Raw genomic sequence first — 13160 nt, 5'->3', positions numbered from 1 at the left:
TCCTCCACAGGGGGTCTTCACATTGGGGGCAGCTTGGCCGGGTCGGTTGGCCACCCCTGCTCTGGGCGTGGGAACTTGCCAGGCCTCCTGGCTTGGTGCTTTTCCTCTTCTCCTGGCCGTCCCCGATGAGCTGACCGCACCCGCTCTCAACTTCCCCCCCTTTTCTTCTTCCTGTTCAGAAACCCGGAGCTCCCTTTTCTGTCCTTGCAGATCATCAAGGGCTTTTTCAACACCACCTGGATAGAGCGGACGGGACACTACATCCCGGATAGACTGCTGACCGCTCTGTGGTCCATTTCGGTGTCCATTTTCTCAGTCGGAGGGATGATTGGCTCTTTCTCCGTCGGGTTTTTTGTCAACCGCTTTGGCAGGTGGGTGAGGATTGGCACAGAAGAGGGGCATGGGAGAGGAAATGGGCACGGGGGCCCAGGTCTGAAAGGGGCCCTGAGGTGAAGCTGCTGGGGGTTGAGTCTGGCCAGGGAAGGGCCTGGGGTAGCTCCCCCCCAGGGCAGCCATTAGGAGACCAGGCCTTCAAGCACCAGGCGCCAGTGCCAAGGAGGGGAGCCCAGCTGGGCCTCCCCTGTGGGCACCTCTGTGCCATGACCGGCAGATCGTGGCTGTCCCAGAGACTGGTGAAGCCCTGAGATGTTGTGGCTGCTCTCTGAATTCGGATGCTGTGCTGGAGCCCCACCCAGAGACACCCCCCTCTCTTCTCTGACCTTTTCTAATGCTTCTTTCAATTCTCTCTCGAACTTTTTTCCCCCCTCTGCAGGCGAAACTCCATGCTGCTGGCGAACGTTCTGGCCATCGCAGCTGGCATCTTGATGGGCTTCTCCAAGCTGGCCAAGGCGGTGGAGATGCTGATCATCGGGCGCTTCGTCGTTGGGGTCTTTTGTGGCCTCTGCACTGGCTTTGTGCCCATGTACATCAGTGAAGTCTCCCCGACTACCTTGCGGGGGGCTTTTGGCACCCTGAACCAGCTGGGCATTGTGGTGGGCATCCTGGTGGGCCAGGTGAGCGAGCCCTCGTCCCAGAAGTGTGGCTGTGTTGGGCGGCCTTGCCTTCACAGGGCAGAGAGGCCAGGGCGTGTTCACTTGGCCCTTTGGCTTCCTGGGGAAGAGATTGATGCTCTGTGATCCGCTGTGGGCGGTGATTGCGCTGAGCAGGAGAGGATTCCTCAGCTAAATCAGTTTCCGTGGGATCTGGAGCAGCAGGGGGACTTCTGGGTCTGCTCAGTCTGTGGAAGGCCAAGGATCTCTTGAGTCTCAGCAGCCCCAAGGAGGTTCTCCGGAGGTTCCGAGGAAATCCTGCCCGGCTGACTCCCTCCCTCCTCGCATTTCGGTTTCTGGGGATGGGGCCTGACACCCCCCCCCCTTGTGCCCCTCTCTCTCTTGCTTGGCCTCAGATCTTCGGCCTGCATGTTATCCTGGGGACGGAAACTCTCTGGCCTGTCTTGCTGGGGTTCACCATCATCCCAGCCCTCCTGCAGCTCCTGGCCCTCCCCTTCTGCCCGGAGAGCCCCCGTTTCCTGCTCATCAACAAGATGGAGGAAGAGAAGGCCGTCAAAGGTATTCGTCCTGCAGCAGCCCTGCAGAGCTGCACAACGGCACACCTGTTTTAGCAAAACATTTTGCCAGGCAGGTGCTAACCCCAAAAGCATTTTAGCAGTAAGTGAAAGGATCGGTGAAAAGGAAGACTTTGATAAAATAATACCTGCTAGGAAGAGGGTTCCTGGGAAGGGCACAGCAGCCTTCAGAACTTGGCTGTCCTTTTCTCCTTGTTGAAAGAACGGCAGCGGAGTCTTCACAGATTTCACTGCCGGTCCGGCCGCTCCATCCAGATCGCAGAGGGCTCATGACAGGAGGCCTCTCTGTTGTTTCCGAAGGTGGATCTCTGCCTTTCTTGCCTCCCCTCTTCTGAACCGGCAGGCACAATTCTCCGCTTGTTCTGAGGCTGAGGTCCTGGCACGCTGGAATGTAACACCACACAAAAGTCCATGTGTGTGCAGAAGCCTCTCCTCCCTGGCCACGAAAGACTGGAATATTAGCCATCCGTCATCTCCAGGGCCAGTGAATGGGGCTCCTGTCCTTACCTGGGCAGGACGAGTAGTTCAGGGAAGGAGAACCCTTCCTAGAAATAGATTGGGCACAAAACTGATGGGCCCTCTCCAGCGCCTGACCCAGTCCACGTCCTCCTTCCCTCAGTGCTCCAGAGCCTGCGGGGTGTCCAGGACGTGTCCAGCGACATCCAGGAGATGAAGGAGGAAAGCGCCAAGATGTCCCAGGAGAAGAAAGTCACCATCCCAGAACTCTTCCGCTCCCCCAGCTACCGCCAGGCCATCATCATCGCCATCGCCTTGCAACTCTCGCAGCAGCTCTCGGGCATCAACGCGGTGGGTCCCCCAAGGGCCAGTCTCCATGCTGGACCTGCTGGAAGCCACTTGTCTGGCGGGAGATGGGAGGAGCTCCCTGGGAAGGGAGGGGAGCAGCCATAAGAGGGGAACTCAAAAGGCCAGGATGTCCGCTGCAACCGTGCCATTGAAGCCGTCCCTCTGTTGCATGGATCAAAAGGGCAGGGGGTCAGTGGCACAGTGACATTGTGGGTTTGGGGATCTTCCTGTGGACGCACCTGGCGCTTTTGTTTGGCTTCCTGTTTCACGCTCACTGGGGTGAAAGAGGGTCCTCCCTTTCTCACCCGTCCCCCAGCAGGTGCCGTGTGCTCAGAGCTCAAATTTCCCTCCCGGTTCTAAGCACCGCCCTCCACCCTCGGTCTTCCTCGCAGGTCTTCTACTATTCCACTGGGATCTTCAAAGATGCTGGAGTGGAGCAACCAGTTTATGCCACCATCGGGGCCGGCGTGGTCAACACCGTCTTTACTGTGGTGTCGGTACGTGGTGATAAAGGATGGGATCGCCCTGCATTGTGGGGGCCTGAGGCGGAAGATCCTCTTGGAAATCTGGAGGGACTTGCCAGAGAAAATGTTCCTAGCCTCAGGGGCAGCTTTGGGGGGTGGGGGTGGGGACCCACTATGTTAAAAAAGGATGGGGCTTAGATCACCCGAGTATGGCTGACATGTTGACCTAGAATGGCCTTAAGATGGGCATTACACACTCTGGTGCCCACCAGACGATCACGAAAGGCTCGTGTGCGTGTTGCCTTTAAAGTGTGGTACCACATTGGACCGCTGTGTGGAGAGGGGATTCCAGAGGGTGCGGTTCAATAAGTTAAGGGTAGCGGTCACAGCAACGGGATCCAATTTACCATTTCACAGAGAGTTTTTTTTACCGTTCTCTGGTGACTGTTCCTACGGTTGCAGAGAGATTTGCTGTCCACCGCAACCTTATGTGTCCCCTCCCCATTCCGCAGCTCTTCCTTGTGGAGCGAGCGGGACGTCGGACCCTGCACCTGATTGGTTTAGGGGGCATGGCTGTCTGCGCAACCATCATGACGGTGTCCTTGGCGCTGAAGGTAGGCAGCAGCATTTCTGCTTCCTGGTAGCCCCCCTCCCAGTTTGGACTGAAATGAAGTACACACCCTGAGGAAAGAGGACGGAGGCAGTTTCGTGTCTGGACTTACATATCTTAGGGGGTTCTACCCTCCCCCATTCCTCATCCCCATGCGGAAAACCACTGATTTCTAATCAAGTCTCCTGGCAGTCACAGATTGTACAATCTAGCTGGGAAACAAGATAATTGAGGTCACTTTGCCCAGCTGCCCCTTAGAGACAAGAGACTCCCTTCCACGTGGTTCCTAGGAGAACAGGAACTCCTTGAGATGTCCTCCTCCCAAGCGATTTAGGCATGCAGGAATCAAAATCGAGGTCATGAGCTAGGGTGGGACAATGTTCTTCTGATCTCGATCATTTAGCTTTGGCATTTTGTACAAACTTAAGTTTCTGAAATTCCAACTGAACTTTGGACTCCCTATGGGCTCCAGAGATTTCATTAGATGTTGTTGTACCCTCATGGGAGAAGAACAGGGAAGATGTGGTGATAGTCCAAAGAAGACAATCATGAATGTCCACTATGGACAAATGCCTATTACAAAATGGTCTTATCAGGGCCGAGTTTAGACCTACTAAATACCTTACAGTCCATATTCATCCCAGATGTTGCTTTAGCACTATCGTAGTTATCGAGAGGCAGAAGGTGGAAATTTAGCAAGCCCTTTTCCCATTTTTTTTTGACTAAAATATTTTGCTGGCCAAGCAAGGCCAGAAATAAGAATGAACTGGTTGCTGCTCATCTCTGCTCTCCAAGGAAATCTGGAGTTATGCAGATTTCTTGGACCATCTGACCCAAGAAAGGTTCCTGGTTGATCAATTCCCGGGTCAGCAGATGCTAAGAGTTGGGATCAACCAGTGCTACCCTGGGATTACAAACGGTTAACTCCGCATCTCTGTTTTTGCAGCGCATAGTGAGGTGGATCAGCTACGTCAGTATTTTTGCCACTTTTGCCTTTGTGGCTCTCTTTGAAATTGGACCTGGACCGATCCCGTGGTTCATTGTGTCCGAACTCTTCAGCCAGGGCCCTCGTCCTGCAGCTGTGGCGGTGGCTGGTTTCTGCAACTGGGCCTCCAACTTCCTGGTGGGCATGCTCTTCCCCTATGCAGAGGTAAGGCCTCCGCGTTGGACCTTCTTTGTGGGCTTGGTGTGAACACAGTGAGGTCTGCTCCTTTCCCCTGAAGTTGGCCGTCAGGTGGGGAATAGAAGGAGGAAACGACAAGCACTAAAAGGGGGCCAAGAACTGCAGGTTGCTGTTGTCAGAACGGCTGTTGAGAGGGAGAACTTGCTTCACTGCAGTCCATTGCTCGGCTGAAGCCCAGTAGGAGAGGCTGTGCATAAATATCAGCTGGAGCAAAGTTCTCACTTCTGCTCCTCATGAAGAACCAAACCATAGGAGGTCCTTATCCTTCCACTTCCTGCTCCTCGAATGTCCTTCGGTGGCCCAGAGAAGGAGGTCTTTCTCATTACGGCACGCCATCAGTCTAGTCTGGCCGTGTCACAGGGTGTGGCAGAGGTGATGCTTCAGTTTGGTAGGGGGGAAAGTGGGCTGTTGAATAAAGACCGGGCCCTGACCCTTTGCACCTTGCAGACCAGAGCTATTGTACGTGTGAACTTTCAGGCCCATTGTCTTAGAGCAAAGATAACATTCTGATCATCTTCCTTGCAGAAATTATGTGGGCCTTACGTTTTCCTGATCTTCGTTGCCTTCCTTGTCTTCTTCTTCTTCTTCACCTTCTTCAAAGTCCCTGAGACAAAAGGCAGGACTTTTGAAGACATCTCCAGTGGGTTTGAGAGGCGAACCGCAAACGGCCTTGCTCCAGCGACTGGCAACAAGAGCTCAATGGTGGAATTAACTAGCATTCAGCCCAAGGAAAATGCCTAATCCCGCCATCCTTGCTTGTCTCTGAAAGGAGCTCTCCCTTGTAACCACTGCTGTGACCCCCCCAAGTCCTCCGTGTGTTTTCCTGGTCCTTGCCGGGACTTCAGTGCTCCGCTAGGACAAGGGAAAGGCGGCTGTTTGTCCTGCCGTTCTCCTTCCTTCCGGCCACGTACCTCTGGAGGACTGAGGGACGGCCGGCCCTTGGAGCTCCTTGAATCCTTCGTTACCTTACGTGGAGGCTAAACCGTTTTTGTGTCGGTCGCTCATGTCTTAAGAGGCCAGTTCCTTGTGAGTTAACCCTCCCTTCCTCCCGATGTTTTACAGTGTTTCCTGCAGGGTGAAGTGCAACACACTGGAATTTACTTCAATGCCAGGGAAAGAGACATTTTGCCCCACTTCGTCAAATGGTGGTTTACTTTTGTGTTTGGGAAATTATGGCCAGAACTACTTTTTTATTTGCCAGATTTAATTTATTCCTTACGTCACTTTGCTTGGAAATATTTATTTTTATGCAATATTCCTCTCCTCTGAGTATAAAGACTAGAAATAAGTGTAAGATGACCTTAAAAAAAAAGATGGTGGGATACCAAAGAGACCAAGGGTGGGTGGTGCCTCCCTTGAGTCTGGAGAAGGGGACCCCCCCAGCTGACACCCTTGGAACCAGCCGTTGAGGGTCCCTTGAAAATGGGGAAGTTAAAGGCATGGCGTGGGGAACACAGGTGGAGGGCGGAGGTCCTGCCAGTCGGGAGGGAGACCTGCCCCTCCCACTGGGGAGAACCCCAGGCCTGCCTGGATAGGGTGGGGGAGGGGGAGCCTTGGGGTTTGCACCCCTTCCCTAAGAGCTTCTGTCTGCCGGGCTCTGATCCCAGGGAGCCAGCTGGTCCTCTGCCCGGAAGGACTTGCCTGGGGCATCTAGGGGGGGGGTCCCTGATGGGGTCTGAGGGACGGCAAAGGCAGGGGCTGGGGTGCCTTCTGGGACCAAAGACGGTGGGCCCCATCATCCTCTCCCACTTTAACAATTGGGGCTGCAGACTTTGAATTCCCGAAGAACGGAGGGGCAGGGCAGCATTTTAGTGCCAGCCCCAAAGAGCGCCCATTCGGGGGTGGGGGGGCTTAGATAAACAGCAAGATGGCCAAGATGGTCCTGGGGCTGGGGGTCTTCTCCAGGGTCCCCCTCCATCCAATTACTTCCTGAGGGGGTGCCCTTCCCCATTTATCTTAAAGGGGCAGCGTTGGAATGGTGCAGCTGCAGCCCTTGACCTTTTTGCCCCCCCCCCAGACATCCCTGGAGTGGTCCTTTGTCTTGTAAAGAAGGCAATCTAGAGCATTTTTAATTCTCCAGACACTTTTGACCTACCGATTCTGGTGACTGATTTAATTTCCTCCTTTATGATATGATTACATTAAAAAAAAAACAGATGTTATTTGCTAAAGTGTATTTTTGCAATCTTTTGTTGTTAGATGAAATCAAAAGCGAAATTTTGAGGATGAAGAATAGGCAGCTAAGACTTCAGGTGAAGGAACTTAAGAGACCAAAGCTATCAAATAAAAGAACTAAAGTATAGTTTTTTCCTGATCTATTTATTTATTGGAAAGAATTAAAGAATTAAATGATATATATTTATATAATGTGAAGTGACTTTGCTGGTTGCTCTTTCTATGGCCAGGGGACAAAGTCCTAGTCTGGATTAAGAGCTCCCAGGGGTGTGAACCTGCCTCGGGGGTCTGGAATAGACCCTCCTGGGCCCCCCCTCCTCCCGTGACTCTGTTGGGACGCTGCTTCTTCTCCGGGACGGTCACAAAACTCCCGGCCAGGAAAGGGACCCACCTTCTCCAGCTCAGCCTCTCTCTGCTGGGAGGGATGTTGGGCAGCTACACGGCTGTAAAAGAGAGGCTAAGATTGAAAGGTAGACGGGGGATACGGCGCAAAAGATGCGATCTTCCTGGATGTGTCTATGTCTGGTTTAATTGGAAGCTGGCAAAAGGGAAGGATGGGCAGGGGACCATGGTTTCTGGAGTGTGGCTTGACTGTCTGCTTCAACCGACTTCTGGAATAGTTTGCATTCTCCGCTGTCCTCCTCCCCCCCCTCTTCCTTCACAAATCTGTACCTCATCTCCATCCTGCCTTGTTTTTCTGAATACTTAAAAAAAATATATCCTTATTTAGCCCACTGTGGGGAGTGCAAAGTATTCCACACCTGAAGTATGTGTGTAAGTTTTTGGTTTCTTGTGTGGTGAAGATTTCCAAGGAGTTTTATAAATGTTATTGTGAATGTGCCATTTTTTTTTAAAAAAATAATAAAACAAAACAAAACTTTTGGCTGGATGTGGACCTTTCTGTCTTTATTGATCCAAATCTTAACTTTTTCCTTCTCCTACATTTGAAAGAAAAGGCCAAGGCTTTACCTGTCCAGGTTCATAGGGCCCCACTGAGCCTAGCAGGGCCTTCGCCAGAGCCCCCCCCCCCGCAGCCCCCTGCCTGTCTTTCCATTCGCAGCCCAGAAGGGCAGAAATGACTCCATCCTCCCTGCAAAATGGCCTTCGTGGTTGAGGTTGTCTGAACAGCCCCACCAGGCAGGATGAAGGCGAGCACAGCGCAGAGGGAGAAGGAAGCCCCTTAGGGAGGAAAGTGGGGGGGCGGGGGGGCTGAGGGACTTATGGCTTTGCAATTGCCACCCTTTGCCAGCACAACACAACACACACTGTGTTGCCAGCTGCACCGTGTCCCAGAGCAGGCCAGTCAGTAGCTGCGGAATGGGGCAAATCGCGGAGCTGGTTCTCCTTGGAAAAGGGGGGTCTGTGACCCGTTTGGTTTTGATTCTGGTTCCCCACAAGCTTCTCTGGAGCTTCAGCTCTGAAGAAAACTCGGTTGGGAAAGGAACGCTGTTGATTATGGTAAAATGCCCAGCAGGAAGGGATTTGGTGATTATGGTGACACCCCCCCCCCAAAGTCCTGAGCTCAAATCAGACCAGCCCTCGCAAACAGACCATTGTTGGTCTCGTCCAGCACAGGACATTTCCCACCGCTTTGTCTCCAGGGTCCTTGTGGTCTTTTTATTCCTAATTCTTCATCCCTTATTCTTTTCCCTCAACTTCTGAGAGCTCATTAGCTTTCTGGCCTTGGCATTTGGACAGCTGCATCGTCAAACTTTACCCTTGCACAGAAATCTATCTTTGAAATTGGGTTTTCTGTCTCCCTTTAGAACAATCTCTCCCAAAATGACAACAACACACGTGCTTTATTAGAAAAAGAAAAGTTTTCAAAGAAAGCTAAAATAAAATAAAAATCCTGCATTTGTGGCATTTGGCACGTCTTACCTCCCTCGTTTGCTTAGAAGCCAAGAGTCATTGGGCATTTTCCTCCCCCCCAAAAAAACCCGATGGGAGAAAAAAAAAAACGGGAAGCGGGGGTTTGTGTGTTTGAATCTCTCTCTGGATCTGGGCAGTCAGATTGGCGGTTTCCAGGCCCCCCCTTGCCCAGATGAGAGCCACTGCTCCAGAGCATGGACTAAGTTCACCAATCAGGCTGGTTCCTTTTCAACAAATGCTATCTTCATCTTTCAACTGTCATTTTCCAATCATGTGACTCGGGTCTCCATTCTACACATTCAGTTATATCTGCCTTTTGGATTTTAATCTCCTTTTGTTTAATCAAGGGTACTCCGAGCATCAAGGCAACGTTTGTTCAGGGTTTTCACCAACTTTTTCACTGGGTCCCCACGAGAGCCCTGTTCCCACCCAATTATGCAAGGAACACGTTTTATTTGTGATGGTTCCTTGGGGCGTCACCCCCAGCATCCAAGGGGTTCAGTTGGAAGCAGGGGTGGGAAGGCAGCCCCGGGATGGCAGCCCCAGTCGGGCCTTTGGAGCCTCCAAACACCTTCATGCTCCCCCCCACCTGATCCTGCCAGGCGCAAAGCTCCTTGTGCAGGAAAGTGGAGGTCAGGAATGAGCCCTTCCACAAGGCTGTGTGTGTGTGTGTGTGTGTGTGTGTGTGTGTGTGTGTGTGTGTGTCTTTGGGCCAAATGTGGAGTTCCTTTCCCTGCCTAGAGCAACCCCACCAGGCGAGGGGAGAACGACCCGGGGAGAGAGCGGTGGGTTACTAAACAAGACATTTAATGGGAATGCTGACGTGTGTGTCAGAAAATTACATGTTTTGTGTCAGTGTGAAATGGTGGAGCAAAACAGGAGGACACACAGCCAGGATTGCACAGCCAGATGACTTTTTCCACAATAATAGAATGCACTATTATTTGTAAATACAGAATTTCTATATAATCCCTAGAATTTAAATTTAGGAGAATTTCGTTCCACAAATGCAAACATTTCACATGTTTTAAATAAAGTATAGCTAAGAAGAATTGTATTTTGCCAATCTGGACACACTTACGTTACACTCTAGTTGTAATATTTTTTTTGTTTTTTACAGTACTTTGCATCTGAAATACCGGTTGGCATGTGAGAAAATTAGATTTCACAATGTAACAGTGTAGATTTGCTCTTATTTTATTTCATTTCTGAAAAGGTGTCACACACAATGATTGGCAAGAGTGAGTTTCTGTCATGCTTTTCTTTGATCTTTTTCACATTGGCTTTATTTTACTTCATTTTGCCCCCTGGGGGATGCCCCCCTCCCCCTTTCATCAACTCTGACTTTGTATGGGGTCTGCTCACGAGTCCAAAAACGTAGAGGCCAGACCGTGGCCGAGTATTTCGCTTTGGTCAAAATGACGGTTATTTCTTTCCTATCTGAGATTACCGCGTTTGGTTTTGCCTTTGCAGCGAGCAACGAATAAAGCAATAACTGGAAGCGAGATTGTCACACCCTTTAATGAGCTGGCCGGACGGGGGGGGAGCGAGAGCGAGCCGGGCCTCCCGCGGGGGTCGGTTTCTCTGCCCAAATACAGTGAAGCGCCATGAGGGGAGTCGCAGGTGCGCGCAGGTGGTGGAAGGACGGACGGACGGACGGAGCTGGCCGACGTCAAGAAGCACGTTTCTCTTTAGTTCCGGGCAGGCTAGAAAAGCAAAGCTTTTTTCTTCAGCTCGTTGCGTTTCCAAAGTGCAAGTCGTTCAAATTGTTCCACGCTCATTTTGAAGACCTCCTGGAACTCCTCGGTGGAGAGGTGGTGCTTGGAGACAGAGAACGGACACGGTAAGGACTTCAAAGAGAGGCAGGCGAGATCCACGTTACGCAGCAGACCAGAAACCAAGGGACTGCAACGTTGTGGATCAACCCACAACCTCTGTCTACAGAGCAAGAACAGCAGATGCGGGTTAAGGCGGCTTCCTTAGGCCACAGGGCATTGGAAGGGTCCCCCCCCCCGCGCTCCGGAGGAAGCTGCCTGTACAAATGGAAGGGAGGGAAGGAGGAAAACTTTTGGCTCACAAACAGGCCCTTGGAAGACTTAATAATAATAATGATAAAGTTGGAAGGGACCTTGGAGGTCATCTAGTCCAACCCCCTGCTCAGGCAGGAAACCCTATACCATTTCGGACAAATGGCTGTCCAGTCTCTTCTTAAAAACTTCCACTCTTGGAGCCTTCACCGTTTCTGGAGGCAGGTTGTTCCACTGGTTAATTGTCCTGACTGTCAGGAAGTTTCTCCTTAGTTCCAGGTTGCTTCTCTCCTTGATTAGTTTCCATCCGTTGCTTCTTGTCCTGCTTTCAGACGCTTTGGAGAATAGCTTGACTCCCTCTTCTTTGGGGCAGCCCCTGAGATACTGGAAGTCTGCTATCATGTTCCCCCTCGTCCTTCTCTTGACATTAAACTAGACATGCCCAATTCCAGCAACCGTTCCTTATATGTTTTAGCCTCCAGTCCCCTAATCATCTTTGTTGCTCTTCTCTGTACTCTTTCTAGAGTCTCAACATCTTTTTTACATCGTGGTGATCAAAACTGGATGCTTTGGAAACATCCGTTTCTACCACATACTTAAGAAAGTACCCACACACCTTAGTCAATTTGGGAATCCCTCACTGACTGTAATGCAGTCTCTCTCTCTCTCTCTCTCTTTCTTTCTCTCTCACTCACTCACACACACACACAGAGAGAGAGAGAGAGAGAGAGAGAGTTCGATAGAACGTCTAAGATGTGAAGGTATCCTTGAATTACATATTGGAATTTCAGTCACATGACCACAATTCTACTTCTTGTTTGTATGTGTGTGTGTGTGTGTGTGTGTGAGTGTATGTGTGTGTGTTTGTGTGTGTGTGAGAGAGACCTACATTTATAAGGTTCATTGGAATTTTAATCATTTAGTCACTTTTCACAGTTCTTCAAATTAACAAATAGTTGGCAAATGCTACGGAACCCCCACCTGTGCTGAGCTCAAGGCTGTTGTTACCTTCCAGGCAATGGCACGGCCTGTGAAATTACACCGTTATTAACCTTTAAAAACATCCATTCTTGAAATGTAGTCCTAGTAAAAAGTCCTCTAGCGGTGGGTTCTTTTTTTTTAGCAAGTTTAGGTCTTGAAATGTTTAGAGACCATCAAAGTGTGTGTAGTTACTTAGATCAGATGCCAATTCTCAAATCCCACACAAGACTCTTTTCTAACCTGGCCCTCTTCAGAACAGCTACCAAGTTGTAGCTTTACAACTTCTTAGCCAGTGTGAAAAAAGAAAATGAAATCTATCCATCTAAGACCAATTTTGGAAGTTCTGTGAGATGGGCTTGCTACGGTTCCCGTTTGCAATTAATCTCCAGGGTAACCGTGCCCTCCTTCCTTACCTCCAGTCTGGCTCTGTCCACATCCTTCGGTAGTTTTACCCGAACTCGGTTGGTGACAATGAGGGTTTCATACGGGTAGACCTGGGAGGAAAGGGGGAAAGTCTGAGTCCTGGAAGAACGGGCTCCTTGCCGCCATTTTTAGAGAGATGTACATACTTGCTCAGTTTTCACACGGAGTAAAGGAGAGACAGGAGTCAGCCTTTGGGGCGAAAAGGCTGAATTTCAACATGCTTTGATGTCCTTAGGAGCTTTCCTTACCTTGTATTCTGCAAAAGGCAAAGAAAAACAAATAAATCAGTGCAGGTTCAGCTAGAATCCAGTGTGCCTCTTTCTGCAATCTCCTGTTTTCTCTGGGGGAAAGCAAGGAGGGAGGGAGCCCCACCCCGAGGGGCCGGACTTTGGCCATCACGGGAGGGAGGGGGCGGCCCTGGTTTGCCTGGGGGCAGGACAGCTGCTACAGCCCCCTCACGCAGGGGGGGTCCCTTTGGGGCAGAGCAAGGGCTGGTCCTGCATCCGGCAGTGAGCGGGGTGTGTGTGTGTGAGGGGGCTGGCCGGACAGGTGCACAGGGACCTCTTGACCCTCTCCTCCAGCCTGGCCAGTTTATTCATCCATCCCCGGATTAGCAGAGACCAGAGGAGACCAGCTCCTTTCTTGCCCCAAGTTTCAGGGCGAAAGGAAACTTTACGGGGAAGGCTGGACGCTAAGCGGGTGCAGGGAGGAAGCGAGGCTGAGGGGGGGGCTTCAGGGCGGGAGGGGAGGGGAGGGGAGGAGGGGAAGAACAGGTGTGTGCTTCTGGAGCCAGAAGGACGGAGGAGGGAGGAGGAAGGGAGGGGCTGTCTGGCCGAGCGAGGGGGCTAATCCGGAGCCAGAGGCCGGCCTCCACTGACCCCTAAAGCATTACAGTTCGCATCCATCCCCCCCACCCCCGTATAGCCAGAGTGGCCCCAGTTTGTTTTGATGGTGGCTTTTGTGGAGCCCAGTTTGTGGGCTGCAGCATCCATCCTGTGGGGAAAAGGCCCCTTCGCCCCCCCTGCTGCCCCCCCCC

At 51.5% G+C, this 13160-nt stretch overlaps 1 protein-coding gene and 1 long non-coding RNA gene across 2 annotated transcripts; one reads left to right on the top strand and one right to left on the bottom strand.

Moving 5' to 3' along the window:
- Positions 1 to 309: 309 nt before the first annotated feature.
- Positions 310 to 5758, top strand: LOC107297434 (solute carrier family 2, facilitated glucose transporter member 3-like). The gene is made up of 8 exons (XM_015826797.1): positions 310 to 371; positions 773 to 1013; positions 1406 to 1568; positions 2205 to 2392; positions 2782 to 2886; positions 3366 to 3467; positions 4410 to 4613; positions 5172 to 5758. The coding sequence occupies exons 1-8, from the start codon at positions 325 to 327 to the stop codon at positions 5385 to 5387; spliced, it is 1266 nt and encodes a 421-aa protein (XP_015682283.1). The 5' UTR covers positions 310 to 324; the 3' UTR covers positions 5388 to 5758.
- A 4437-nt stretch (positions 5759 to 10195) lies between these two features.
- On the bottom strand, positions 10196 to 12384 carry LOC107297433. The gene is made up of 3 exons (XR_001549125.1): positions 12373 to 12384; positions 12115 to 12195; positions 10196 to 10513 (listed from the first exon to the last, which is right to left on the bottom strand). It is a non-coding gene; the product is annotated as an uncharacterized LOC107297433 (long non-coding RNA).
- Between the last annotated feature and the right edge of the window lie 776 nt (positions 12385 to 13160).

Source organism: Protobothrops mucrosquamatus, unplaced genomic scaffold (genome assembly GCF_001527695.2).
Source record: "Protobothrops mucrosquamatus isolate PMUCROS unplaced genomic scaffold, P.Mucros_1.0 scaffold3305, whole genome shotgun sequence".
In the NCBI taxonomy this organism is placed as follows: Eukaryota; Metazoa; Chordata; class Lepidosauria; order Squamata; family Viperidae; genus Protobothrops; species Protobothrops mucrosquamatus.
Note: the sequence above shows the minus strand (reverse complement) of the source record. Positions and strands in the feature narration are given on the sequence as shown.